The following is a 24,660-nucleotide window of genomic DNA, read 5'->3' as shown; positions in this document are numbered from 1 at the left end:
ATCCCCAGCCGAGACGACAGATCAGGTTCAAGATCAATCCATTAAATCCAGCCAACAGGAGCAGTGGAGCACAGGGCTAGGCACATGCTTACCTACAATACAGCTCAGGAAAAGTCTAGACACCAATGTTTGTACTTAAATTGAGCTCCTGGACCAGTGGGCAGAGGGTGCACAGATGAAGGTCACAGGTGAGGCTGCTCAGTGCTATTACAGCCTACTGGTGCACCAAAAGCCCTGACACCACTTGCATTAATTTACTTCAGTGGCATTTTCCACAAAATTCCTGTTTCTGTGCCTGTGGAGGTAGAGCAAATCTGTTCCTATTTCTAACCATTCTGCTGGATTTCAGATGAGTTGCCTGATCTACAGAACCAAACATACTGCATGTCCTCAGAGTACTACCACCACTTTCTGCTAGCGTTGCTTTTTCATGACTGAATGCTTTCATTTTTTAAAGAAAGGAATCCACTTCTAAATGCTGGGAGCTGTGAACAGAACTATCCTGCAGCTATCCTGACCATCATGCACTGACATATCTTAAACTCCATGTTAACTCTAGTGCAAGCTGGAAAGGTGAATGTAACATAAACGAAGTAGCCATGGGAATCGTTACCAACCATCTTGCACCTTCTAACTGCAGCTTGTAATAGTCAGGCCAAGTACTTCTTGAAAGCATTACCTTTTCAATGATCATAAATTATCTTCTTGCTCTCTTTCCAGTTCCTTCAGTCACTCATTGCTACTTCCTTCCCGAAAATATTATGCAAAGACTTAGCAAAACTTTGTATTTCAAGCAGATTAAGGGGTAGGGAAGGAGGGCTAATGCAGCCAACAAAGAGAGGAGACTCGAGCTTGCCAGTTTCTCTCAAATGAACCAGAAGTGTTGGAAATAGGGCCTGTCAGATCACTGGCTCCCAATAACCATTATAGCATCCTAACTTTATAATTAAAGGCAAGGACAGAATTTGTGAAATTGTTTTTGTTCTACTTTAACCTTTTTACCTTTATACTGAGACCTAGGGTGCAATCCTAAGCAATGGAAAGACTGGTCTGTTTTTCACACAGAAAGCATGTTGTGACATACTAAAAGAAAGAACATCTAAACACTTCAACACATATTGCAGAACAGAGACTATAAAATTATGGGTTTTGTATAAAACTGGATTTCAAAGAGCAAGGAAACTATATAATTACTCAATCCAGTTTTCAGGTTTAAAATTCAACTGTGTGGATTGTGTATTAGTGTATTACTAGAGATGTACCAGAAGAAAAAAACACTAGTAAAAAAACCAACCAACCAAACAAACAAAAAGTAGAAGTCACAAAACACAGATAGTCTTGGCCCAAAACCACATACTACAGTTCAAAACTAAAGAAAAATAAAGACAAAACTACTGTCTCATATAAGGCTACTTCATCAGTAAGAAGTGTAGGGATCTTTTTCTAGCTAAACTGTTCAGAAAAATTATACTGAAAAGCTGACACTAAAATAGGCAAAATAAAATCTATTTTTATCCCCTGATGCAGATTACTGCTTTTTAAAAAAGGTGTTAAATTTCTCTCATTTAGAACACAAAGAAATCTTCAATAAAGAGTATTGTTCAAGTCTCTATAAACCAGAAATTGTTAAAATAAAATTACATCCTTAGGCATAGCAGATAATCTGCATAAATGTAGAATTCAATCACATTAACTAATATTTTTGTCCCAGGTAATCTGATGTCCTTGGCTTTATTCTTTTCTCAGCTTCCTCCTGCTCAAACAGTTGTGTGCTATTCCCAGTGTGACTAAACAGAACAATTCTGGGAGAATAGTACAGTAAAAGGCCAATTATTTTAAGATCACACCATTCATATCCTTAAGGATGTTGTTTATTTTTTTAGACATGCAGTCGATTGGATTGTGCAATTTTTTCCATAACAACTCTTTTATTTACAAACTAATAAAAATGAAATTTTGAAAGGCAGCTTTACAGAAAAAAATAAAGCTGTACAGTAATACCAAGTCTTATTTGTACAAGATTGCATTTTCTAAATTGAATTAGCCATACTATACAGTAGTAAAATGTGTGATAATCTTGCAAGTCAATGCGACTTGAACTATGCATTTTTCCAGGCACAGCACACAGAACTTGTATAATGGCAAATCAGCCCCTCATGTGACCTTTCTAATAAAACAGCAGGAGCTTTTTTGTTTGTTGCTTTTTGTATTGAGCAGTAAAACAAAGAAACACATATTCAGTGTTCTTCATCACAGTCACACTGAATATTGATCCCCTATAAAGATCAAATATACAAAGCTGTAAAATGTAATACAGAAATATAATTTTACTGTATCAATCTGCATATATATTGGTACAGGTGTTCTGTGAATGCTTCTGATGAAAAATTTTCCATAACTCTGGCTTTCCCAGCTGCTCCCATTGTGTCTTTTAAGAGAGGATCTCTCACAAATTTTTCCATGGCCTCAGAGAATTGTGTTGGCAGAGGATCACACAAAAATCCTGTAACATTATTCAAGATTGATTCTAAGGGACCACCTGAATTAACTGCTATAACTGGACACCTCATATACATTGCCTCCAGAGGTACAATGCCAAAGTGTTCTTCACTTGGTGTGTAAAGCACACACACAGAGTTACTAAGAAGAGAGATTTTCTGTTCATCTGAGAACGATCTCAGGAAAGTCACTTGATTGCTAACATTAAGCTTGGTCGCAATACTCCTCAGCTCTTCATAGTGCTCCACATTTTCCAGAACTCTTTTGTCATAGCCACCTGCCATAACCAGGTGAACTTCATTCCACTCATGAGAATCAAGTCTCCCACGAAGCTCATGCAAAGCTTCCAGAGCCAATGCTAGATTCTTTTTTCTCTCATACCTATTAATGGAAAGAAACAAGAATTTTTTCTTTTTGGGTATCAGGTCGGCTATGTCTGCAGGAACTATTGTTTCAAAGCTTTTGGTGTTGAGTGATGGGTAGAGGACCTCTGGGTTTATGTGAGACAAGGACTTAAATGTGTCCTTGAACACGCTCGCAGTGAATTTGCTGTTGACAACAATGCAGTCTGCCATGCCAGTTGTGTATTCTTCCAGCCAGTCAAGTGGAATTCGGTAGATGCGTTTTAGAAAAGATTCTCTCTTCGTCAGAAGCTGATCAGGGAAGTGACAGTAAAACAAAACCTTCTTACGGTTTCTGGCCAGTCTAAGTATTGGAATGCAAGCAGACACCTAGTGCAGCCAAGACAGACAGGATGAAAAGAATCACTACTCATGTTAGTGCTGCTAGTGTATACAACTGATTTCACAGGCATTGGCTGACAGCCGGCCCTGTCCAGGCCAAGGGGAAACAGGAGCACCTGCTCTCCTTTCCTCCCTCCGGCAACACTCACACAAAGCCCCCCTGCCACTTCTCCCAAACCGCCTTGCTGAGGCTCCGAATTCCTCCCCTGAACCCCTTCCCACCTAAGGCCCCATCAGGGGACTTTGCTCCCTCCCTCTTCCTGGCAAGTGAGGGAGCAGAGAGCTCCCAGCAGAGAGCTGCCAGCGGGGCCTGCTCCCACCCAGCCACCCCGCGAAGAGCAAGGCCGGCTCCGTCCCCCCGCTGGCCCGCGGAGGCCGGCCGGCCGGCCCCTCTGCGCTGCCGGCGCTGCCCGGAGGGGGCGCGGCGGGGCGCGCACCTGGTCGCAGACGAAGGCGTCCACCTCCTCGCCGCTGAGCAGCAGGACGTAGAGCGCCGCGAAGACCATGCGCAGGGCGGCGCAGAGCGCGTGCCCGCGGCCGCCCAGGCTGCGTGGCAGCCAGCCGCCAGCGCACCGCACCGCCAAGCCGCGCGCCTCCGCGAAGCACCGCGTCGCGTCGAAGTGCGCCGTCCAGATCTGCACGCGGCAGCCGCGCGCCTGCAGCGCCAGCGCCGCGTCCACCACCAGCCGCTCCGCCCCGCCCAGCCCCAGGTCCGGGTGCAGGAACAGCACGGACGGGCCCTTCCCCGCCGCCGCCATGGCCGCCGCCAGCCGCCTGCCCCGCCCCGGCAGCGGCGGCGGCACCACGCACGCGCAGGCAGCCGGTTCCCGAGGACACGTCAGCCTTCGCCCGCTCCGCGTTTGCGGGGTGCCGGCGGCGCTGCCCGACAGTTCGCGCCTTTCCCACTTGCTCGGTCGCCTTAGCCCAGCTGCGGATAGAGGAGTGGGCGGGACCGAAAGCTAGATCGTCTAGAAAGAGTCCTCGGGGGGTACGAGGGCAGCAGAAAAGGAGTCAGTGTGGCATCAGGCATCGTTGCGGGCAGCGGCAGGGTCCTTGGGACGGGCCCTGGCGGTGGGCGGGGCATCGTGGGCCAGGGACGTGGCTGGTGCGGCTGTGCGCGGGGACGTGAGTGTGTGAGGCGCTGCTGCGATCGCCCGCGCCATGGTGCGGCCCTCTGCGCGAGGGGGCCAGGGGTGCCGGGCGGCGGGGGTGCCGCGGGTGCTCCTGCCCGCCGGCTCCTTCTGCCTCATTTGAGGTATTTTCTCCCCCTTCCCTTTGTCTCTTCTGCCTGCAGCCCGGGCCCAACCCCAGCGCCACCAGCGTCGGCGCCTCTGGCCGCTCCCCCAGCAAAGCCGTGGCTCCTCGCGCGGCCGGCTCCACAGTCCGCCAGAGGTAGGTGCCCGCCACGGCCTGGGAGCGCGGCCGTCTCCATCCCCTTCTTCCGTGGCGTGTGTCTGGGCGGCCCTCACAGGTGGTGGAGAGAGGCTACGAGCGAGCTGGGGTGTGGGTGTCTGTGTGCGTGTCCCAGGCAGGACTCACATGAGCCTAATTTCTTGGCCCCCAGTACGGCTGGCTGTTTTCCCGCAGGATGCTGCTAGGCTTCGTGAACTGGGCTTGTGTGCCTGTACAGTCCGATAGAAACGGCTTGAGCGTGTAGCATTTAGTGTCAGGAGCTTGTAGACTGCTGATATGTTTTCGCTTTTGCTTCGTTTCCTTACTCTCTAAAGGAAGAATGCCAGCTGTGGAACAAGAAGTGCAGGCCGTGCCACATCCACAGGCACTGGTGGGATGTGGCGCTTCTACACTGAGGACTCTCCAGGGCTGAAAGTGTAAGTTGGATACATGGGTGGTGGCAGGTGTGGGGATTATGTATTTTAATTATTTATTCAGTTTTTAAATCTTTGTAAGGTTAATGTTGTGCTCTGCATGGGAAAACATATTGGACTGATGGCTGTTTAGAATTGTGAGGAAACTTAATATTTAATCTGTAAACCTGGAGAGATTGCTTTATACTTCTTACTGTGGTTGTTTAAAAAAAGAAAGAGTTCTGCTCTGTGTTCATTGAGGTTTACTTTAAGTTGTCTTTGAAGACTGTGACTGAAGACTCCTCTTTGAAGTTAGGAAAGACTGTATGTTATAGTGAATTTAGGCAACTGCATACATGTTTGTGTAGTCATGGTAATTGTTCCCTTACTTATCTTTTTATTTTTTACATAACATACATATTGTGACTGTCTTCTCTTTAAAAACATAATACAGTTGATAGCTGTGTGCTTGCAGAATTTGAGGGATTTTTAGGTAATCAAAAAGCTGAAAATAAACCGTTTTAGTTCTTGCGTTAAAAGTTTGGAAGTGAATAGCATTCCAATACTATCTCTTGTTATTACGTGATTAACCTTTCAAGATTGTGGTCAAATAACTGGGGGCAGTATTTCTTAAACTGTAAAGAGAACCTACGCGTTTACTACTTAACCAGATTCAGTCATTCACTTTAGTTTCCCAAACTAGCCTAACCAGCTTTACACTTGAGTAATGGAAGTAGAGGGAGCATTTCAGATGATCAGGCTATGCACTAAGTCACAATGTTGGCTTGTGATTTTTGTAAAGTTGTGCTTCACAATCTTTTATTCTTTGCTGTTGGGCTGAAGAGGCTCAGGAGACCCAAAGATCCCTGTGTTGCTTCTCTTCTAGAATCTATTAGTATTTTACTCTTGGGTGCTTTTAAGAGTTGTAGAAATTACATTGCAACTGACTACACAAGGGAAGTGTTTGAGAGATGGTTTATGATAATCTTGGTAGTGACTATGTCACAAACTGTACCTTCTCTGACCTTTTAAGTGGTTTTTTTTTCTCCCCCCCCCCCCTCCAAAGAAAAGAGAACAAACCTTACTGCAAGCCATCAAAATAGTGGCATTTTTTTATTGCAGATCTTGCTTTTTTTCCATTGTGATTCCAAGAAGCATGCAAAGCAGAGACAAAGAACAGGAGTATTAGTAGTGGTCTAGCACATGTCTGTGCAGATAGGCAAGTCATTTGTGTATCGTGTAGTCTGCTAAAGCTCAGGTAAAAAATGACTAAAAGCAAATTGAAAGAACGGAAGCATGCTACCCGTAGGTAGTGGTGTTTTTTATTTTTTTTTATTATTTTTTTTTTTTCCAATGGAACAGTGGTTAAAAATGGTCAAAACAGCTTCACCAACTACTTCTGTAAGTTTCCTAGTTGAATCTCTTCATCTCCTTTTTGCTGTTGAGTGGCTACTCATATGTAGTGCAGTGTTCTAATCTTCAATACAAGCAAGTCAGTAGACTTTCCCCTCCTACTTGTACTGCAACCAGAGGTTCCTGTGTTAAAGGTTGTGGATCAGTTGGCCCTGAGATTGCTTTTGCAAGCTACCATGGGTATCTTTATGGTCAGGCTGTTAATGGAAGAAACAGAAGTTCGTAGAAGTGAGTTGCTTTTACAGCCCAGCTGCAGACAAATTATAACATTTTGTGAATCATGTATACCAGTACCATAAGTATAGATAGTTTCCCTATCTTGGAGGAAAGTTCCTCTCCCTAGCTTGGGAGGAACTTCCTTTCTTACAGCTTTATGCTTTCTGTATCGTCCTATTGCTATGGTCTCTGTTCTATCTGGTAAGCTTTCAAATGAAAATGGGTTATAGATGCATTGTGGCTGCCTCAGTTAAGTGCTTCAGCAGAAACTGCTTTTGAAAATGGTTGTGACCATCACTACAGAAAGCAGTATGAAAGCTTAGCATGATTTTCTTTTTTATTTTTTTCATGATTTTATTTTTTAAATTTCTTTATGCCCTTTAAAATATGTGCTTTATGAATTTTACAAATTCCTAATAATTCTAAGAAACACCTAAGAACAAGTTATCTTCTGCTAGCTGTGATCAGTGCAATTCTGCTATAGATCAAAGGTTACATATTTTTGTTGTGCGTAACTGTACCTCTGATGCTTCAGACTCTTAATGTGTGTAGTTAACATCAGAAATAATAAGAAATACATTGAATAAGCAAGTCTGTTTTGCTATTACAAAGACTTTCTTGTAATAGCAAGATTTTTTTGTAAGAGGGGATGCTACAAAATACACGTCTTTAAAAGTGATACTAGCAAAAGGGGACTGTGGGATGTGGTTGAGGATGGTATTAGTGATATTTATCCGTTTGAAACTCAGTATTCTGTGCTTTTACAGGGCTAAAACCAAAACAGTCATCTTAAGCTTGTTTTTATTTCTGTGTTACTTTGTATCTGTGGTTTCTATATCTTGTCTTGAGCTTTCCTGCTTAAAGAATGATAGGTGCTGTTTCCTGTGGAGCCATGATAGGGAAACTATCTATACTTATGGTACTGGTATGCAGCTTAATGCAAGATACTTCTTAGGATGCACAGCATGAAGTTTTTAGGTGTGCCTGAATCAGCACACACACACACACATATATATATATATATATATATATATATATACACACACACACACACACACACACACACTGTAGATATATACATACATTATATATATATATATATATATATATATATATATATATATATATATATATAAAGCTGAGACCATTTGGGTGCATGGAGGAGAATTCCAGTGTTTTAACTGGTTCTGTGTGGATCTGGAATAGACATACTGTCAGTCCTGAAAACTTATGTCTGTTATTTCTGTAATGGGACCAATGTAACCTGCATGTAAAAAATCATATTTATGTTCATTTACTTTGTTCCAGTTAGTAGTGTTCCTCTTGGGCAAGTAGAAGTTTATCCCAATGTGCCATAGGCAACAATTGTCTTAAGTATTGCTACTGTTAAAGGCATAAATGAATTCAATAGTAATTCAGATAAAATGTTAAGGATGTGTGCATCTGCTATCACTTACGATTTATGTTTCTTGTAGGACGTAGTCTTCAACAAGTGAAACACTGGTGACTGAGAAGCAGGTTCTGTTGTTTAGTGAAAGACACCTCTTGATAAGAGATTACTTGTGTGGTCACACTTGTGTAGTCCCTGTGTACTTTTAGTTTGTATTTTGTCATTAATTTGCTTGTTAAATGCTTTACATCTATTCAGGGTTCTCCATACCCGTATAAGCCTAAGCATGATAGATAATCATTCAGTTGTAGAACTGCTTGTGGAAAATTATAATTATGAACATTTGAAATGTGTGGATCAAGATCTTATAAAAATGTTAATAAATCACTTCAGTCGTATTTCATTTTTGTTTTTGCTTTGTATTCAAGTAACATTTCTCTGCCTATAAACTGAAATGCAGAGTAATTGCAAAGATTGCTAGAGCTTGAAGATTGAATAACTACATTTACAGTGTTTCTCCCAAAATCATGTTGAAAATCAGATACCAGGTGGTATGAAGCAATGTTCAGCAGTGTAATAGAATGTTCTATGTCATTCTGAGACATAGCAATGACAGCTGATTAGGCCTATCAACATATACCCTAAAACTAAGCTACTCTTTTCAAAAACCTCTGTCTACAATTTCTAAATCATGCATAAAAGTGGGAAGTGGGGGAAAACTATTAAGAAGTCTGTTGCAATTATACCTTTTAGGTAGTGATTTTATAATGGACTTAACTTTTGACATTTTATCCATCTTTTCAAAAAACAAACACCAGCAAACCCCCACATGCCTCCTCTCCACCACCACAGTTTTCAAAGGAAGTAAAAACTGAGAAGACAGCTACTAGATTATGTGAACTTTATGCCAAAATGTGACTAGCCGCTAGAGGACTCTGTTGTCTTATATATCTGGCTACATGTTTGTTCAGGTGGCTGTCTGATTAGTAAATAGAGATTATAACATTCTACAAGTCTGGAGATTCATTTCATGACAACAAACAGTAGTGAACTGTTAATTACCTTTAAATACACATGGTGTTTTGTTATTGTGCTTTGTAGTCATAGAACATTTGGAATATTTAAAACTTTTTAAAAATAGTTTCAGCAGCAGTTTTTGTTAAAGGTGGCTCTCTCCATTTCTGTGTGTTCTACGGTGTTCTTATGGGAACAGAAGAAGAACTTTCTTGTACAATTGCATATGAACTGATGAGCTCATTGGCTGATATTGGCTGGTGGGAAAAGCAGACTTTTTTGTTGCTTTTTATTTTAATGCATTTTCTTTCTTTATTTTTAGTGGTCCTGTTCCAGTTTTGGTCATGAGTCTTCTTTTTATTGCTTCTGTGTTTATGCTGCACATCTGGGGTAAATACACTCGTTCATAGACTGAGCTGCAAACTCAAATCATGCATCTTGGACCAAAAATACTGTGTGTCCTGGTTGTTCTTGGAGGCAGATTGAGGGAGCATCCTGTCAGCTGCTGAAGTCCTTATCAACTTTGGCTCAAATACTGAATGAACTTTCTAGTTCTCTGGCAGGGTTTGAGGTCTATAATGAGTGATTGTGTATTTGTATGCTTAAAATACAAGTATTGCAATAAAATTTGTACATGGAAATGGAAAAAGTCTTCATTCTTTACTTCAACATGCAACAACTAAAGCCTAATTATTGTTTTCATAAATACACATATTTCTGATCAATACAGTTTGAAGTTTAAAACAGATTCTTTTATATTGATCATTGTTGTATGATTTTTATACCAGAAGATATTTTCTGAAAGGAAGATAAATTTTGTTCACAAACATGTTTTTACTTTCACGTTTGTTAAAACTGAGATAGATAAGAACATGACCAGCTCAACCAACCTATTTCCAGAACAAAAGTTGAATAGCTGATTAGTTTATTTTGTCAATGCAAGTTAAATTTTACTCCATGCTAATTATACTTAAAATGTTTATACTTGCTTTCAAATTGCACTTTGAGGAAAGATATAAACAGGTACCCACTTTGATTTAAAAAGAATATAATTGCATTGCTGTCAAAGATAATTGAGGAAAATTGTACTTGATGCAAAACTCCCTGGACTTTCTTCCACATATCTAGAATCCTTTGAGGAGACTTAAGGAAGAAAATGGAATGGAAGGCCTGGAAAAGTAGCTGTTTTCTAAATAACATTACATGCAAACAGGCTGAGGTACAACTAAGTGGCTGTTCAGATAGTCACTCAAGTTTTCTTCTGGGTGCTGGTTTTTATTTTTCTTTGGATGACTGGACAGCTGTCCTTCTCTGTGTATACATACAAATATGTTAGTGCATTAGTGAATTAAATCTCAGCTGATGTGCTCTTCAGGTTCATGTAACCTGATCTGTCCTTTCCGTACTACTAGACAGAATTACTCTAGCCTGTTTTTCATGTTACAGTTCCTTAAAGTAGTAGTATGACAGAGAAGAAGAACAAAACCAGAAGCCAGCTGTACTGCACAAAAGCAAGCTAGTTTCTCTAGGCTTCATTATTTACTGGTATCTAGCTGATTACTCCCATGCTAGCCTCTTTTCTATGGTGCATGTAGTGTGTGGAACTCCTCCCATGTTTTGCTATCATGTCATGATAATATACCTCCGAGGACCTCTCGCAGTGTTCTTGTTTCAATAACAAGAATGTTATTGAAGGACCTCCTGGAGGGTCAGTTTTCCAAATGCATAAATTAGCTAACTAAAGTCAACTGTCCCAAACATAGACTCTTTGACAGCAGAAAGATGTTTTTTCTTTTTTCACATTAGACTCTGAATTTACCGTCTAACAAGAAACTCTCATACTATCACATAAAATAAGCCAGAGTAAGCTCTCTTCAGTACATTCACAGTATAAAGTCTTCACTATATGCATACATAAATATATCTGTAAAGTATACACACACACACAGGTGTATATATGGTCTTTTAATCTGCTTAGAAATGCAAAAGGTTGAGTCTGAAAATGTGAATGCTATGCTCCTATTGGACTGTACTGTGATGTATTCAGCAGTATGAGGAAGCAAACTGAAGAGCCTGTATTTTTTTTTCTCAGTTGTGTTGGCTATAGGTGAGTGGATGCTATACTGAGATCATGTTATGAGGGCTACATGATTTTCTAAATACATTAATAGATTCCATGAGGTGCTTGGTAAAGCGTATCGTCAGTTTCTCCCTTTTGAAAGGAGATGCCTCTAGGTTCTTCAAAGGTTAAGCTGTTACACACTTTTAGCTTTGATTCTAAGGCAGCAGTGACATTCTCATCTGTTTTATATAAATATGTTTTGTGGAAGGCTGGTTACGTAGACTTTTCAGTGTTACTAGTACTAATTAGTCTTAACTTGGAATGTGAGTTACAAGAGAAGACTGTTTACCTTTTGCCTTATTTATTGAGGAAAAATTACATAGTGTCTACAACTTCTGCTTTTATTTCAGAATTTGGTGAAATGAAAGGTAGGCATAGCAAGAGCAGGTGCAATGAAATTCCTGAGTAGGGCTCCTTCCTGACCTGTACTGTGACCTTCTCATCTTGTTGCTACGATATTCTAGTTGTCTCTTCTCTTCTGGGACTATCAATTATACTGAATTGTGCCAAGGAATAGGATAATACTGTAATGCAGAGGCATGCCGTTGGTGACAGTTGTGAACAGAATAGACCCATTTTGCTTATGACAAAAATCCAAGCTCAAATGTGGCTCACCAGAGATTTGACACCCTTATTCTTGCACTGGATTGCAGTTTGCAAATGATTCCTACTTTAATTATTTTGAAGGAAATACAACTCTGGAAGGTAGGTATCTGTGATTTTTTTGACCAGGCAGAATTTGAATTCTTTGAAATTACTTTCTTTTCATAAAATGGAACTAAGCACAGCCTCCTAAAAAGAGTTGTTTGTCTTAATGTTAACAAAATGAAACTCTGGTGTGATTTTTATGTTCAGGCATTTATTACTGAGTTAAGTAAATTGTCCCATTTCTGCCCCTATAATATTAGAGAGATGTAAATACGTTTACAAATGCTGCAGAAATACGAAATTAGCTCAGTGAGATATCTTCAAAATAAAATTAGAACAAAAATTGGATTCAGTGTGTTCCAGCTGTAGAAGAGCTGTATTCTCAGCTTTTGTTAATTATCAGACACTTACTCTGTAAGGCTTTCTTCCAAGTTTGTTAGCAACTAAAGTTGTCTTGTATTCCCAAGGTTGGCTGGGAAGTTACTCCTTTTTTTCATAAAAGTACCATGTTGTACATATTGAATATGTTGAATGTATATACTTATATATATGCATATACAATACAGTATATGTTGTAATCAGTGAAGAAGAGGAGAGTATGTGTTCCCTAGCTCAGGAAAATGTCTGGCAAGGGGAAAAGTCCTAATAGCTTGACCCAAAGTTGAGATGGACCTGAAGTGTTATAACTGAGTATGAATCTGGACCTGTTGCAGTAGTGGGACTTGGTAGGCCTAGGTTTCTGTTTTTGCTCCATTGTTGCTTCTGTGCTCCTGCTGAAAGGCTGTTTTATCACCTTTTATGGGGGTCAGGGGTGATTTAAGAAAAAAGATTTACAGAGGACTGAAAACTTGTGCATAAGGAGCTCCTGGGGGGGGGGGGGGAATAGTAAAATTAGAACCTTTCTTTCAAGTGGACTCAAATAATCCTAATTTTCTTGCTGTCTGCATGCAAAATTCCTTAACTGTAAAATTGTCTTCATGGAATATAAGAGTGTGGAGAAAGGTTATATTTACATTTCTGCAGAGAACCTTGTAACATGCATGAGAATGTTTTAGCTAGTTCTGCTTTGAAGAGTATTTTCTACTTTCAAGCTAAAGTTATTTCTAACCACTTCCTCTCCCATGGCAAGCTCAAGAACAGAGCAGCATCAGATAGGACTACTTGTCTTGGACCACTGCATGAAAAATGATCACTTCAAGGGGGAAAAATATTTTTTAGTAAAATTAATTCTTGCAGCAAACCTCATATCTCATTTCTTTTAGGCCATTATAGCTATGGCAGTGTAGCATCTCTGAAAAGACATCAGCATTCTGTAAAAAGCACAGAGGTCTTTGATATGTCCTAGTGTCCAGGTAGGGTAGTTGACCTTGAATTGTTCCTTCCTGGCATTTACTTCATCCAGTAGTAGTGCTTTCACTCCCCTAAGTCTTTTTTCATAACTTTTCTTGAGGATGCGCAACTTGCTGAACTCCTTTTCTCTGTCTGAAAGAAAGACTCCTAAAACGAGGTTTATCTCAGCTTTAGACTTTGACATGTAGACACTAATACCTGGATTCCTTTTGTAGTTGCTGGTGATAAACATGCAATTCTATGGTGCAGTTCTGCTAACCAGTTTTACTGTCAGGTGATAAGATGCTGTGTAGGTGCCTGTTTCTGCAGACAAGGGATGTGGATGGTAGCTCAGTGTAGTTGCAGTAGTTGTCAACATTTTGATGTCAGATTGAGATGAAACCCGTCTCTGCATCCTAGCTGCTGCTGAACCAACCTGAGGGTGCAGTGTGGTGATGAAAAAACAAAAACCTCATGAAACCATACTTGGCAAGTCATAAGGCTTTCCAAACAGTAAAAATACTAGCAACAGCATGATCCTTGAAGAAAAAAACAATTCACAATTCAGGAAAGCACTTATAAAATAAGTCACTAAGAGCTGCTGGAGCACATTTTTTCCATGTAGTTATCATTGAACCATTTCATTTTAACTTGTTTCATGCTGGTTATGTCAACATAGAGTTAGATTCCATTTACTAGTGCCTTGCCATTGCTAGGCATTGTTGCTAGGCAACATTTTGTGCTACATATGAGCAGTGAGCAACCCCTATGCAAAGAGGAAAAATTAAATTGATTGGATATAAATTTCCATTAGTTTTAGCCCTATATCCAAATCATTATGTAATCAGGAATGCTAGAAAATCTCTTTGGGAATTGTTAGCAAACTATTTTTTTTTGTGATGGACTTGACTGTCTCATATCAATGTTAATGGTCAGCGTTCCTAAAGATCTGTGTGAGGACCATAAGGCACCTGTTGTAGGTTTGTGTCAAAAATGAGATTTAGTGCTGATGCTGCAAACTTGCTAGGTGTTCTTTACTGTATGTTTGCATTCCTGGATTTTGAAATGAACACTCAGGAACTATATTCATGATTAATTAAATTTTAAAAATAGATACTCTTTGTACTTGAGGTAAGGGTTAAGATATGAAACAGTATGTTTCTTCCGAAGACTACATTTTTATTGTTATCTTGTTTGATATTGGGAGTATCAGAGACCGGGAACAAGAATATGTTTGGTTGAAGTTGCAGGCACTTGTCAGGCTGTGACAGAGTTCATGATGTTTGTGCTGTTAGTGCCATATTATATTGACTATATTATAGTCAAATTGAGGTCTGTGACACAACTGTGATTCTACACTTTTGAAATACACCACAAATGACTAATAGAAAGGTTTAGTAAGAAGATGCTTGTAGCGGGAGAAGTTTTTAGATCTTTGAGTGTGTTGGGAGCATAAGATGCAACTTTAAGATTCAGAATTACTGGAGTCATTTTGAACATCTCACAATCTTTTTAGCATGTTGTATGAATGTTTAACTTGTCTGTGAAGAAAACAAGCGAAAATAAGTACCCAGACCGTAGCATTTAGAATATTTCTGTAGTTTGTCTGTGGAGGTGGACCTATGCTCAAATAACAGGTAGCTCTAGAGCACAGCTTGTTAGGGGTGATTTTTCATAGAAAGGTAGACAGTGCAGCATAGGGTGTTTATACTGGCAACCTTATAGGCTAGAAGGAGGAGGAAGTTAAGTGGCTGAAATAGATACATCTGTTCCATCTCTCCCATATCCCATTGATAACAGAGTTTATCACATCCTAAGGGAAAAAAAATCAAATAGTTCTGTTCTAGTATCTCAGCATTTGTTTCTTTCGACCTTACTGTGTATTAGCAGTTGTAACTTTTTAGTTAGCTGGATTAAAAAGTGTATGTGAAAATTTGTTCATATGTCATCAGACTATTTGAGGAACTAGTCAATTCTATAACTAGGAAATTCCTTTGTCGCCAGATACCAGCAGGAGGAAAGGATTATGAACCCTGCCTCTTTGCACTACAGATCAAAACTTGCCCTGTTAACATCAGCTTTAGTGCCGACTTCAATGAAGTTGGTGTTTCAGCATATCTTCTTCTTTGACTCTGTTCGTTGCAGCTGTCCTTTTGCAGGTGTTCCTTCAAGCTATGAAGAAGTGGATTTCAGTGTTTTTGTTTGTTTGCTTGTTTGTTTGTTTGTTTTTTGCTTTGGAACTGTGGAATCTCAGAATTAGAGGTGATATGGAGCAATGGCCATAAGCTGTAGTGCTTCACATCGGGTCTGGCTGGTGTGCTAAGGCTCGCTTATTGGCCTCTGTAGTCTGTCAGCAAAACAATAGAATAAACTCTGCAGGCTTCAAGAACAGTTTTGGTGAAACTAGGCAGCCTTCAGAACTGATGAGACAGAGAAAGAAGGATGGGGGGGGGGGAGATTCCCTTTGTCCACAATGTTTATATTAATACTGTCCCCCTACTCCCTCCATACTTTGGAATCTGCTTTTCTTCTGCATTAGATATTAAGGCCCGTTCAGTGGAGAATTAGAGAAATGATGAAATTATGAAGTGTTAAAGAAGAGAAAACTGAGCAGTTATATTCAAAAGGATGTCTAGAAATTGTTTTATTCATTAAACAGGCATTTAAATCAAAGGCTATTTAACATCTTGATGAAGGATGTTTTCATACTGAGCAGCCCTAGATTTTCATCTCTCAATAAATAGCCATAGATTGCAGTTTCCCACAACTTAAATTAGATGACAGGTGGAAAAAATGAAGCTACATCTTCCCCCAGAACATACTCTCCTAGAAAAAAATAAAGCAGTGATATTGTAAATTCACAATCTTTTAAAAAGTAATATATGAATAATAATTAAATTAAAAATAAAAATAAGAAATTATTATTTATTCCTATAATAAGGAATTATTTAAAAGAACATTTTTAACTTTTTGTAATTCCAAAACAAAAATTCTAGGAAGATGTTTCTTATTTTTTATTGTTTTTTGTTCAAAATAAAAATGAAATTTGCTAAGTGTCAACATTTTCCTTGATCCAGAAACTATATTGGAACCAATGCTTAACACCAGATAGCCATGGCAATATAAAGTAAGAATGGAAAAATAGGTATAGGTCATAGAGAAGTGTAGGTTGGAAGGAACCTCTGGAACCCCCTCCAGCCCTTTGCTCACAGCAGGGCTAAGTTCAAAGCTAGGTCAGATTGTTGAGGGCCTTTGTCCAATTGAATTTTGAAAATCTCTGAGGAGGGAGATTTCACAGCTTCTCTGGGTACCTGTTCCCTTATGCTTAACCACTGTCACCGTGAATTATTTTTTATGTCCAATCAGACGTTCTCTTGGTTCAGCTTAACCACTGTCATGGTGAATAATTTTTTATGTCCATTCAGAAGTTCCATTGTTTCAGCTTGCAGTGATTGCCTCTCATCCTTTTGTTGTGTTTTAGAGTCTGGCTCCATCTTCTCTGTGGCCTCAGGCAGCAGTAAGGTTTCACCCCTTAGCCTCTTGAGCTGAACAAACCCAGTTCCTGCTCATTCCCTGTATTTCAAGTGTTCCAGCCTCCTAACCATCTAAGTGTCTGTCTGCTGGACTCTGCAGTTGATGATTATTTCTTTTGTACTGGGGCACAAAATTAGACCGTATTCCAAATGAGTGCCAAATAAAGGGGGGTCTTTAGGATATCTCCCCTTAGCATGCTAGCTAGGCCTCTTGCTGATGTGGTTAGCCTTCATTGCTGCACGGCTAACCTTGTTTCACTTGTTTTCCATCAGAGTATCCAGATCCTCTTCTGTAGAGCTGCTTTCCAGCCAGTCAGTCCATGTTTTACTGTATGATGTTGCTCCACCCAAGATACAGGACTTTTCATTTGTCCTTGCTGAACTTCAGGAAGTTTTTGTTGGCCTATTTTTCCATGCTGTCAGGGTCCCTCTGAATGACAGTACTATTCTTGACCCTGTCTACCACTTTCTGCAATTTGATGACTTCACAAAGTTGCTGAAGTAGTAAATAAGAAGACCAGCTGCCTTTCTGCCAGGAGGAGGAGTCTCCATCACTGCAGTGTAATGCACAAGAGTGTACTCTTGTCCCAGTTTTTGACCATCTTCACAAAAACCTATTATGACTGATTTAACTGTGTTTTAACTGGGCTTGTTTGTGAGGCTAGTGTAGGGATACTGGATTTCACATAAGGGCAGGCTCTAGTCCCATGCTCTGCTTTGCAAGGAGGATGCATGTGAAAACTCGGATGATCCAGAGAGGCCTACAGTGCCTTCCCACAATTTTCTAGGCCTCTGTTCCCAGGCCTTCTGCTTGTTCATTTCTCACTCATGACCTGTGTGTGTTCAGATCTTTCTGCTGTCACATAAACTGATTAATATTAAATTCTTGTTTCCTGATAGCCTAATCCCCTTCTGTTATGTGTAGGTCTTTCCACACAGACCATCCTAGAAGAGGCCTCCAACATGCACTGTGTGGCTAGAGCAACACTTTAGAAGTTCACTTCTGGTAGGACTTCAGCAAAAAGCTTGTTCTTCTGAATTTCCTCCCACTGTTCCCTTTCCTTACCTGCCCATGGTGATCCCAGTAGAAAGAAGAAAACTTTTAAATACTTACTTGCCTTCATTCTTTTTTCCCTTAAACTTTTCCCTGAAAGTAAAAAGGAATCTAGGATCTCCCTAAAATGAGTTAAAGCCATTATGTGCCAATATCTGTGTGTCCAAGCGCATAGTTTGATGGGTAGCTCCTCTTCTCTCTGTCTCTGCAGATAGGGATTCTTAAGTAACTTTGCCAGGAGCCACTATCGCTCTTGCTTGCTGTCCAGCCTGACGGCCTCTGGAATGCACTTTGCTGGTTGGATGAACATCTTGATTCTTTCTTTCAGGAGCCTTGATCCATCTAGGGTCTTAGAGCTGGAAGGTGTTCTCCCTGTTCTCGAGTAGGCAAGGTCTTAAAAGCTTTGTAAGGGAGCCCTATTCATGTAACCAAGTAACTGCCACTGCTGACCCACATAGCTCTGCCTGGTCCCACACAGTGGCTGAAGTATGGACATTTTCCAAAGGGCTTTGGTACAGATGTCTGGATGTTTACACACAGCTCACCTCTGCCACACAGATCTCAAATCCTAGAGGCAGAAAATACGCCAAGGTTGCAAAGTCGACTTAACCTGCTCTTGCAGGCAGTGCATCATAAAACCCTTTCATAAACTGATTAAACTACATAATTTAATATGTATGAACTTTCCATGTCTTGTCTGAGAAGTTACACTGGGATAGTGCAGCAGATTAGCTATCTTCTTTTGTAAAAAGACACCATTTACCAGTGAGGTTGCAGGTTTAGTCATGCCAGGTTTTGTAAAGTCTGTAGCTGATTCACTGGCTTTGTAGATTTGTCTGTACTTTAGGAAGATTGTACTGCTGCAAGAAATTGCATTGCTTTGCTCCAAAATGCATGAGTGTCAGGAAATAAATTGGTCTCTTAAAGGCTGTCTAATCACTATATTTAGTAGAAAAGTGCTGTGACATACAAAGATAGTTGTACTGTTGCTCCAGCACCTGCTCCTCCACAGTCTGCTATAAGAGAGTGATTCTCAAATAATGTCAAAGTTAGGAAAAATACTCTTTCTGTTAATGATAATTAATGTATCAGATGACTGAAGAAATTTGTCATAAAAACCGTCATACATGCCAATCACTATCTCACAATAATTGTCTCACAATAAATATCTCTGTAAACTACTTGGCTATGAAAAAGTTGAAAAGATAGAACAAAATAGTAGAGTGAAACTACCATTGTTTCTGCCATTCCACATGTAACTCAGTTGTTTTATTGTAAGCTGGGAAATGTGTGGAGTCAAAGTGATATTTTCTCATACAAAGCCTCATTTTTCACTGTGTATTTAACACCATCAGATCCTGGACTTAGAAGTGTTACTGTAATGCCTAATTAACATGCCATTGCTAAATATTTCCAGCACTTGCTGTGACAAAAGAGCTTTCATGCAGTGCTTCCCTTCTTACTTTTCACATCTCACCCTCACTTGATGCTGCTAGATAAAAACACTGTAGCTCAGTCTCCCTCTAAGGCCATTGAGATATATCATAAAACAACATTCTCTCGTTCTTAACAGGAAATAAAATTAAAATATAAGCAGACCTACATTTTGTCTTGAAATAAGATAGCAAAGAAACACCATACTTTGAGATATTATTAATTACTAACAAATTCTAATACTTACTATTAGTAACTAGTAATACTGGCATCATTTCATTTTCCTCTAGGTTTGCTGCCTTTAGGGACTATTTGGCCAGCAACAGGATGTCAGACCAGTACTATTTCCTATTGTGTTACTATTCCTATTCAAAATAAGCTGTTATTTGCAAGTATAAACAAACCTACATTTTTCTTTTGCTATATGTTATGAAGGAAAGAGTTATATTCAAAATAGATGTGAAATAGTAATATATTATGTTGGCATTTGAAGATAAGCCTCTGCAATGTTACTGCAATAAAACTTCAAGAATGTGTCAACAACTTAAAGGAAAATCCTGTAAGAACTTTGAATCAGCAAACAAAACCAGCAAAATTACATAGTAACAGGAAAACTGGGAAACAAACAGTTTAATCTTAAAGACAAAGCAGCTGTTAAAGTATAGGTCTTCATTGGTTTGACAAAGAGACATTTTAAAGCTAGGGTTTTGAAAGAAGAAGATCATGAAGAAGATGGAAACAGTTTTTTTCACAGCAGTGCACAGCAGAGGATGAGAGACAATGGGTATAAATTGAAACAAGAGATGTTCTAACTGGATATAAGGTGAAACTTTTTCACCAGGAGCACTGGAGCAGGTTGCCCAGAAAGGTTGTGCAGTTACCACTTTTGGAACTGGTAAAGCCCCAGGCAACCTAGTCTGATCTCATAGGTGACCCAGCTTTGAGTAGGAGGAAGCAGGAGCTTGCACAAGATGACCTTCCAGCATCTCTTCCAGCATGAATTATCTTACAATCCTATGATCTCTAGCCATATTCTTGTGGAGCCTTTCTGACACTGACTTGAAAGTCTGCTTTCTCTGAAACTTAGGGTATTTCTACTGAACAACAGTTGAAATAAAAAGAAGTTGACAGTGAGGAGAATCTCACTAAAAGCCTATTTCAAATTTATCAATTACCTTGGGTAGTTGTGGAGAGAACGAGAAATAAGATTCTAAGTTTTCTCTATGATTTTATTCAGTCATTGGAACTTGCATTCTTCTTTTACTGAACTGAGTAGAGAGAGTTCCATAGTATGTAAGAATACAGTATGAACTCCAAAGAAATAAATCATTTGTTTGCAGGAATCATCAAAACTGTTCATGCTACTCCATCTTGTGGGGAAATGAATAAAACTTCTAGTCTTTAAAGACTCTGAGATTCCTCAATCACAAAGGCAAGCTTTTTTTAGTCTCTTCTTTGTATCTGTAAGCAAGTGTCCTTGTTCTTGCCATACTTACAGTAATGTCACACATCAGAGAAGACATCTATCTTATTTGAGGAATTTTGTTTCTTGCAGTATAGCTGCTTTCTGCAGCTATAATAACTAATTTTTATCCCAGTCCCCTTTTTTCCCAAGATTAGTAGCCCAAATCAATGTAGTTAATGGGTTGTACACAAAAGATGGTCTTCAAAAATTGTCTCTCTTTTCTACAAGTTGAGGATTCAGAACATAGGAGTGTTTGCTCTCAGGTTTTTTAAAATATCTGTGAAAAGATCAGATCTTGGAGGTCACTGGTCCAGGATTGTGTTCTGTGTCTTTGTAGGGAGTTTAGCTCAGTGGACCCTGAATAAAGCTTCTCTACACAACATTGTCAGTTGGAATATTCTTCAACAGATTCCGGAAGGAATCTGTGTTGAGGAAAATGAGAATGATGGTGCTGATAGTGCTTGGAAATAACACACAAATGCAGATTAGAAAATGTTAGGGTGAAAAATGAAGGAGGATAATAGGAATAAAGGTGGTTTTCTGTCTTCCATGCGATATGAGATTCAGTGTCTGTTAGTAATTTATCTTTTCAAATAAGAGAACCTCACAAGAAAAGGACATGAAAGGGTAAGGGTTATATGGATTTCATAGATCTTTTTATTACAGAATCACAGAATGGTTGAGATTGGAAGGGACCTCTGGAGATCATCTAGTCCACCCCCCTGCTCAAGCAAGGTCGTCTAGAGCATGTTAGACAGGATCATGTCCGGGCAGATCTTGAATATCTCCAGAAAAGGAGACTCCACACCCTGTCTGGGCAACCTGGTCCAGTGCTTTGTCACCCTCACGGTAAAGAATTTTTTCTTCATATTCAGGTGGAACTTCCTATGATTCAGTTTGTGCCCATTGCCTCTTGACATGTCACTTGGCACCACTGAAAAGAGTCTGGCCTTATCCTCTTGACACCCTTAAGATATTTGTAGATATTGACAAAATTCCCTCTCTTCTCTTGTCCAGGCTAAACAGGCCCAGCTCTTGCAGCCATTCCTCATAGGGCAGATGTTCCAGTCCTCTGATCATCTTCCTAACCTTATGCTGGACTCTCTCCAGGAGCTCCATATCTCTATTGTACTGGGGAAACCAGAACAGGACACAGCACTTGAGATGTGGCCTCACCAGGGCTGAATAGAGGGGCAGGATCACTTGACCTACTGACAACACTTTTCCTAGTGTACCTCGGGATACCATTGACCTGAATGGAGAGTGTCAAGGGGATGGGGACAAACTTTTCAGTTGTGCCATGCAATGGGACAAGAGGCAATGGGCAAAAATTGAACCACAGGAAGTTCCACCAGAACGTGAGGGACAATTCTTCCCTGTGAGTGTGACAGAGCCCTGGAACAGGTTGCCCAGAGAGGCTGTGGAGTCTCCTTCTCTGGAGACATTCAAAGCCTGCCTGGATGCAGCCCTGTCTAACATGCTCTAGGTGACCCTGTTTGGGCAGAGGGGTTGGACTAGATGATCTCCAGAGGTCCCTTCCAACCTTACTGATTCTATGATTCTATGACCTTCTTGGCCACAACAGCACATTGCTGGATCATGGTTAACTTGTTCTCCACCAGGACTCTCTGGTCCTTTTCCACAGAGCTGCTTTCTAGCAGGTCAGCCCCCAACCGGTTCTGGTGCATGGGGTTATTCCTCCCTTAGTGCAGGGGGTATTTGCCTTTGTTGAACTTCATGAGGTTCCTCTCCGTTTAGCTTTCCAAGCTGTTGAGGTCTCTCTGGAGAGAAGAGCTTCAGAAGGGCTCGGAAGGCACATCCCTCTGGGGTATCAGCCCGTCCTCCCAGTTTTAGATCATCAGCAAACTTGCAGAGGGGGCATTCTCTCCCTTCATCCAGGTCACTTATGAAGAAATTGAACAAGACTGGACCCAGTACTGACCTCTGGGGGACATCACTAGCTACAGGCCTCGAACTAGACTGTGCTGCTGAGCAGAACCCTCTAAGCTCTGCCATTCAGCCAGTTCTAAAGCTACCTCACAGTCCACTCACCTAACCCACACTTCCTGAGCCTGCCTATGAGGATGTTATGGGAGACAGTGTCAAAAGCCTTGCTGAAATCAAGGTAGATAACATCCACTGCTCTCACCTCATCTACCACAGTAGACACATACCACAATACTCATCTGTTATTGTTACATGATCAGGAAAACCCGTCCTTTCAAAGTAACACACATTGAAATGGAAAGAGAGGGCAGATACAGAGAGCCATAGTTTAAATTTGTATTCTTGGTTGGCTATTCAGGCAGAGATTGAAGAATATGTTGATTATCCTAGAGACTTGCATTTGCAGTTTATTCCTATATTGTGAGTCTAGTGTACCAGGGCTAGTGTTTGTTATGATCTCAGAAGGAAAAACATTCAGATTCCTTAAAGTATTGATTAACATACAATTTATTAGAGTTCACACTGGATGGAAATGAAGATAGTATAGATAATCTTACACCCCTTCAGATGCTGGGAACCCCCATTCGTGCAGCATTGGATGGATCTCCAGTCAGAGTGTGGCACACACTGTAGATCCTATCTGTGGACAGATTTGCTGACATTTTGTTCTTTAGAGCTCTAATAGGATTTTTGCAGAGGAAAAGAATTTGCTCATCGTTTCTACTGTCAAACAAAAGGATGGTCACATGAGAACTTACTACTTCACTTTTAAGATAAAGACATGCAGGTAGTGTAATTGCTGGTGCCAGGTGTGAAGCTGCCTACAGGCTTCTGCAGTTACAATTAGCTGGCTAAGTTTATCCTGTGGCTGAGGGATATGTGCAGCACAGCACAAGCCTGAAGGTAAAGCTGTATGTATGTGTAGCATAACAGCGCAACACAAGAGTGCACCTACTCAGATTAACTCCTTGATGTTCCAGTTAGGATCATTCTGTACAGTGGGACAGAGAGGGAGCAATGAGCACCTTACAGGAGTGTGAACACTTGACTTTGGCTGGACCAAAGAGCTGTATACAGTGCTCTTCACAGCCATGAAATCTTCAGCTCCACTTCTTTTGCTACTAATAAAAATGCCTGCTTGTATTGTATGTGATGGCAAATTAGTAATTCAGATACTCGTCTGAAGTGAACTAGAGTGAGGTCACCAGCTGTTTTCTGTGTTCCATCAAGACTGACTGATGTATGATAAATTTAGTCCCTTCTAATCTAGTCTCAGTTTGAATATCTGATCTCAAGGAGAATGAGTTTGCAGCACATTCCCCACCACTTGTCAGACATCTGCTTCTGATTTGAAGACAGATTCTTGAAAGCTTTTTTTCAGACTCAGCATTTGACTAGAGATGCTTTGGCCATTGGCTTTCAGATAGTTATCACAAGGCCAGTATTCGAAAGACAAGTTGTAGCCTTGTACTGTAGTCCAATAAACATGGTGTTGCCATTGATTATAAGAGGTCATAGGCTTTGCATGAAGCTAACAGTATCATAGAATCATAGAATCAGTACAGGCCTCCGTACCTGTCAGGCTTTATCTGGACTTGGCTTGGCCTCTCTGAAGATTTCTTTCAGCTTATTTAGATAGCTGAAAGCTAAAAGCAATCGTTTAAAGACCAGGTAATTATTACCTACTTTTTAAAAGCTTTTGTTTAGCTTTGTACAACTGTGTGGTGTTATGCCTGTTGTTACATGTATTTTGTAACTAACAGATATTAATAACAAGCAGTTATTCGCTATAGACTGAACTATCTATGATCTCGGAATAAAATGCATCATAGAGGACTCAAGGCAGGGGATGACAGCAGGAACACTGAAAGTACAGGCACAGGAATGATACCAGAGGCTGCAGGGCTCTAAACAGCTCACAATGGTCACTTACCACCAGTTGCATCGAAGGAATGCAACCTTCGGAGCTGGGTAAACCAGTGAGGGATAACAAAGACAACAAAGATCAACTATCCAACATATGTAACACACACCATATGTAGTAACTT

General features: G+C 40.4%; 2 protein-coding genes across 2 annotated transcripts; one reads left to right on the top strand and one right to left on the bottom strand.

The window, feature by feature from the left end:
* Positions 1–1,615: 1,615 nt before the first annotated feature.
* Positions 1,616–4,023, bottom strand: ALG2 (ALG2 alpha-1,3/1,6-mannosyltransferase). Its single transcript, XM_062569745.1, has 2 exons — positions 3,680–4,023; positions 1,616–3,230 (listed from the first exon to the last, which is right to left on the bottom strand). The coding sequence occupies exons 1-2, from the start codon at positions 3,998–4,000 to the stop codon at positions 2,328–2,330; spliced, it is 1,224 nt and encodes a 407-aa protein (XP_062425729.1). The 5' UTR covers positions 4,001–4,023; the 3' UTR covers positions 1,616–2,327.
* A 273-nt stretch (positions 4,024–4,296) lies between these two features.
* On the top strand, positions 4,297–9,729 carry SEC61B (SEC61 translocon subunit beta). Its single transcript, XM_062567965.1, has 4 exons — positions 4,297–4,406; positions 4,537–4,634; positions 4,970–5,071; positions 9,403–9,729. The coding sequence occupies exons 1-4, from the start codon at positions 4,404–4,406 to the stop codon at positions 9,488–9,490; spliced, it is 291 nt and encodes a 96-aa protein (XP_062423949.1). The 5' UTR covers positions 4,297–4,403; the 3' UTR covers positions 9,491–9,729.
* The last annotated feature ends 14,931 nt before the right edge of the window (positions 9,730–24,660 follow it).

The sequence above is a fragment of the Rhea pennata genome, chromosome 2 (assembly GCF_028389875.1).
Source record: "Rhea pennata isolate bPtePen1 chromosome 2, bPtePen1.pri, whole genome shotgun sequence".
Lineage (NCBI taxonomy): Eukaryota > Metazoa > Chordata > Aves > Rheiformes > Rheidae > Rhea > Rhea pennata.
Note: the sequence above shows the minus strand (reverse complement) of the source record. Positions and strands in the feature narration are given on the sequence as shown.

What these genes read in the sequence shown, in the direction of transcription:
- ALG2 (XM_062569745.1), bottom strand. Translation starts at nt 4,000, where the DNA reads ATGGCGGCGGCGGGGAAGGGCCCGTCCGTGCTGTTCCTGCACCCGGAC. An exon ending in ACGCCTTCGTCTGCGACCAG is followed by an intron (nt 3,231 to 3,679) that starts GTGCGCGCCCCG and finishes TGGCTGCACTAG; the next exon opens with GTGTCTGCTTGCATTCCAAT.
- SEC61B (XM_062567965.1), top strand. An exon ending in GGCTCCACAGTCCGCCAGAG is followed by an intron (nt 4,635 to 4,969) that starts GTAGGTGCCCGC and finishes TACTCTCTAAAG; the next exon opens with GAAGAATGCCAGCTGTGGAA. An exon ending in GACTCTCCAGGGCTGAAAGT is followed by an intron (nt 5,072 to 9,402) that starts GTAAGTTGGATA and finishes CTTTATTTTTAG; the next exon opens with TGGTCCTGTTCCAGTTTTGG.